At 37.9% G+C, this 4,947-nt stretch overlaps 1 protein-coding gene across 4 annotated transcripts in view; it reads left to right on the forward strand.

The window, feature by feature from the left end:
• CDC14B (cell division cycle 14B) overlaps positions 1 to 4,947 on the forward strand; it is a 69,119-nt gene that overhangs the window by 46,112 nt on the left and 18,060 nt on the right. The window contains exon 13 of one of the 4 annotated variants that reach the window (XM_014252255.2): positions 334 to 387. The exons of 2 other annotated variants lie outside the window; for them this stretch is intronic. In XM_014252255.2, coding sequence (XP_014107730.2) covers positions 334 to 376 — 43 coding nt within the window. In that variant the 3' untranslated portion in view covers positions 377 to 387. Of the gene's footprint in view, positions 1 to 333; positions 4,815 to 4,947 lie in introns of those variants that run through there. One more of the 4 variants, XM_014252254.2, reaches the window with a different exon arrangement.

Genomic DNA, 4,947 nt, shown 5'->3' on the forward strand with positions numbered 1-4,947 from the left:
AGGGAACATAGGGTGGCCTTTATTTTGGACAAATGACTATCAAAGTTTGAGTGGATCAACCAGTACTTCCTTAGTAAGAATAAAGACCAGGCCACTATGGGGAGAAGGATTATGTATGAATATATAAAAGCCAGACAACCGCCATAGGAATATCAAAGTGAGCAATGGGCTTCAACTGATCAACCCTCCCATTCCTTCTTGACACCTGGGGACGCCTGACATGGTGACAATGAGGATGTCTTTCATAGGGACCGGTAAAGGGAGTTGAATTGTGATTGATCTGTGTACTGCAATTGCTACATTAAGAATAATACTATGTTTTTGTGTTTTCAGTACACTTTATGTCATTCTAAACCAGAAATGCCACATGACATGAACCATCTTCAAGTAAGTAAATCTGGTATTAAATATGACACCCTCCATCCATGGGGCATTTCCAAGAGCCTTGTCAAGTGTTGGACCATCACAAAAGGGGTGGGAGAAGGCAGCTAAAAAGTATGTCCTTTAAACAACTCCATTCCTGGTCCATGTCCTCCCTATCAAAATCTGTCCTAGTTCTTAAGGCTGAAAGAGTCCAGACAGGCCAAGCAGCCACTGGCGTTTTTGATCCCTCAACATCAGCATGGTAGCCCTGCTGCATAAGAGCATAGCAGCAATGAAAAGCTCTTCTGTGTCACTAGCACCTCCACCTCCCAGCTTTTCCAACCATGCCAGTTGCTGCAGCTCAGTTACAGCACTAACAGGATAAAGTGGCAAACCCTAAAGTCCTTGTACCCTGACAGCACAATGGAAACAGACCCTTGGCATCAGCTATTACAAATGCAAGAAAATCCAGAGAGTGATGCCAACAGCAGGAGGGTAAATAATGAAACATCTCTTCTTACCCTTGTGAGCTTGCTTTTGCCTCTGTCAGTGCTTTGATGCCAATCTTTTAAGATGACAGAATAATTCCATTGTTTTCTACTCAGTGGAAGGGCTCAGCCTCCTCATTATCCCTCCTTCAAACACAGCTTTTCTCTAGACCTCCTTGCATTTCTTCCTGAGTTCATGTTCTGCTATTATTGATCATTTCCCAAAATGGCATGCTCACTGAACTGAATCTCTAGGCAGTACTTACGACACGTATTTGTTCTGCTTTCATGCTTTTAGGTGCTTTTTGTCCATCGCTTTACACCAGCATCATACCTATTGTAAAGTGAACTGCTGTTAAAGGTTGATTTTTTTTTTTGAGTTCTATCTCTTCCTCCCACTGATCAGGCCTTTCCAGCCTCTGGTCTTCTTTCACTCTGGTGGCAGTTTCACTAAAAAGGTTACTAGGTTTTACTTCTCCCACAATAGCTTCTAAGGTTCCAAGTCTCTGCTAGAGCCAGCAAAAACTCTGAAAAGCAGCACTCAATCCATAAGCAACAGAAATATAACCAAACAAGTAACAAATACAGAATTCCTGGATCGGAGTATATTGACAAGCTTATTATTCTCTTCTGGCATGAGAAAAAAAAAAATTGTATCTTGCTGTTATTTTTATGTTTTGGCAGAGCTATCCTGCTGATTCAACTGCAGAACAAATTCACAGTACACAAAATTCAGTATCTTTCATTCAAACATACTGTACAAATCTTGACAGAGGAACTGCTATTGCTAAAAGCAAGCAACAGCTTATTGAGGCCTGCTAACTAGCTGTAAAACATCATAGAGACAACAGAACACAGATTATGAAGTCACACCAATTTTACTAGTAACTAGTTACCTAAACAGGGAGATCAGAAACTTAACTCAATTTATTTAAGGCTGGAACATCTCCAACATAACACTATCATTAAATGTGATGCAGTATATAAGGCTGCACTGAAGACACAGCTATCTGCAACACTTGTATCACAAATTTTAAAAGGCATTTGTTTTCAGAGAATTAAAACGCCAGAAAGAAAGTATTTCAAGTTAAATTCTAAGTAACACAACCAAAGTGTAACAGTTGTTACTTCTTCCAAAGACTGAAGGCTGCCCCCATTCAAGCACGAACTGTTCAGTACTTGCTCAGCGTACACTACTCAGAGAGAACAACCTTTGATTTCATGCCCATTATTCACCAATGGAAGTGTATTTTTTATGCAAAGATAATCATGTTTCACATTCAATTATTGATCCACTGAAAATGAGTCAGCACAGCATTACTTCCAACACTGCATATATATATATGTGTGTATATACACGCATATATTCAGTTTTTTATATGAATGTGTGTGTATGTGCCTGTGACAGCTCTGGGAAAAAACAAGGAAAGTTATATGAAAATTATGTAATACAGGATTAAGAATAATCTTAATGGCATAAGCATACTAGAGGTATAAATTTTGCGATTGGGCCCAAAGCACACAAGGCTTGTTTCTATACCAAAAAATTCAGTAACCAGCTGAAAGCTCATCTCCTATAGGCTCAAATGCCCAATTTTCCTACTTATCAACTCAGGGATTTTTACTTCTGAGTCTTTAATCATTCTTTGGTATTCTTATCTTAAGCACATACATTTCTGTCCTCTAACTTGTAAAGGCACTTTCATATTAATATATGCTTGCCAATCCTAAACCATAGTACTGCATATGATTCAACTGAACTACAGACTATCATACATAAATGACAGTCATGGAGAGAGGTGAATTCCTTTCTTTGCAAACTTACTGTGACTTGCATGAATCTAAAATTTCAACCTGAAATGCAGCAGTTTTTCCTAGGCCATTCAGTACATTAACCCAAAGAGTAACTGGTAGTAGTGCATTAAAGAATAACATGACTAAGATCTGCAACACAATTTAATCTCTTTTTAATATGCATGCCATGTTCTACTAGCGTGTGTGTATATATTTACACCTGCTGCCAACTGCTTTACATGAAGGAGTAAAAGCTACACCAGGAGTGACAGCAGCAAATCTGTACTTAACAGATACAGCTATTTTGGTACCTGAAATATGACAGATGACAGATTTACAACTCTGTTAACACAGCAAGGCAAAGAAATTGCATCACTGTCATCACTTAAAATTAATAATTTCTTTTCTACACTTGGATATACCATCAACTAGAGAAACTCTTAAGCCATATTCAAGTCTGACAGACTGAAAAATAAAATTGTCACACATAGGTGTTCCAAGAAACCTGCAGTTTAAGCAGTAATTAATTACACCAAATCTCATTCTTACAAAGTTTTGGATTGGATGGGTTGTATCTTTTAGTTTTGGTTGGTTAGTTTATTCTAGTTTTAATTGAACAGTCTTGTAACCAGCCTTTTTTTCCTTTTAACCAAGAGTTTAATAATCTGCTGATCAAAAGAGGATTATACAGATAGATTTTCACAAGTCCTTTAAAGCATTCCCCAAAGGACCTACTTGTCATTCTGTTTTGAAAGGCAGATCAGATTTAGAGGAATTAACAGTAACTTTGCAACAGCAGGAAGGAGATTGAAAAATAAAGCAATTCTCTCAGCCTTCCCAGAGAACAGTCAGAACTAAACTGAATGCATCACAGCAGATTGAGCAAAGATCTAAATTTTTAGTTGAAAAAAGGGAGGGTTACATTTAAGTATATGAACACTCTCCTTAGCAAGAAGAGGTCTTAGTAGAATAGAAGGCTACATTCAAAACATGATGGGAAATAGAAGGAAGCCCTGCAAAGAAGCTCTCCACATCTCTATGCATACACTCACCCCAGCAAGTAAAAATAGAAATAAATATTCAGACACATTCTTCCCTGTCCAGTGGGAAAATGGGAACAAGAAGGGAAGAACAAGTGAAAGATTCCAAGACCCCACAACACCTGTAAAATGGGCAGCATCAGGTAAATCTTAAACTGCAATGATTTCAAATAACTTATTTGTGACTACAAAGTGAAGTAGTCATGCATTATTTCATCCAGTTCAGTTACTCAAAATAGCAGCAGCATGGGTTCCTCTAACACCAGCACTTTGCTTTTGGATGTTCTTCCTACTCTACTGCAAGTCAGAGCATCTCTGTGTGCCAGTACGATAAACTTGCAGAATACAAAATCTCATGTAACAGAAAATTGTCATGTAAGTAATTTAACAATGTAAAAAAAAAAATCCTCTGGGCTGAGCTACTCTGCTGACCATCTGTTTGGAGCAATTAGAAAAGAGTCTTTCTAGGATGACTACATCCTATTTGAGTAAAGCCTTATTAGTAAGAAAAGTCTTTTAAGAATGTGAGTACTGTTAAAGTTTACTCCAAAGCAAAATTTTCTTTTCTTCTAAGTGTCATCCACTATTTGATCTCAGAGACTGCTTAGAAGTAGGCACAGAACTGGGAAAGTGAAAGGTTTATAGTCATCTGCTTTCCCAGTAAATTGAAAGAATGTGTTCAAGTTGAGTAGGCATTTGAAGACTCCTTTGAGGCTGACAGCTACTTCCAAAAGGTCCAGTGTGCTTGTGCTCTCATTGCTTTCTGTCATCACCTCCGGCACCATTTTCTTGTTTCTCTCAGATCCCCCAGAATGACTCTCAGTGTCCCCTTGGACAGTAAACAGAAAGTCTGGCTCAAGTATGTTAAAGCTGCAATGAAAGAACATTGCACCTCATCCCCATCATCACATATTTCTTGATAAGGCATGAAACATTTTAGTTGCCCCTGCTAAAATTAAAAGCTTTCTTAATAATACAGTTCTGTCTTTAGATCAATATTCTTATTTTATTTAATCTTCAAAGTAATTGCAGACTACATCTTGTTACTGAAGTAGGACTTAGGTGTTAATTCAAAGCATCTGTGCTGCTTTGATTTTAAAGATCACTTCAATTTAGAGAGATGTTCAATTTTTTTGGTGTACAGATTGCTGTTTAGGGTTTGGGGTTCCCCCCCCCCACTATTTTTCCCTCAGACTACATCCAAATAGCAAAAGCTTCCACCTACCACTCCAACTTCTTAAAATAATACCTCAAACCCAAAG

The sequence above is a fragment of the Pseudopodoces humilis genome, chromosome 4, assembly GCF_049639895.1.
Source record: "Pseudopodoces humilis isolate 2021_Gansu_Grassland_sample_001 chromosome 4, ASM4963989v1, whole genome shotgun sequence".
Taxonomy (NCBI): Eukaryota; Metazoa; Chordata; class Aves; order Passeriformes; family Paridae; genus Pseudopodoces; species Pseudopodoces humilis.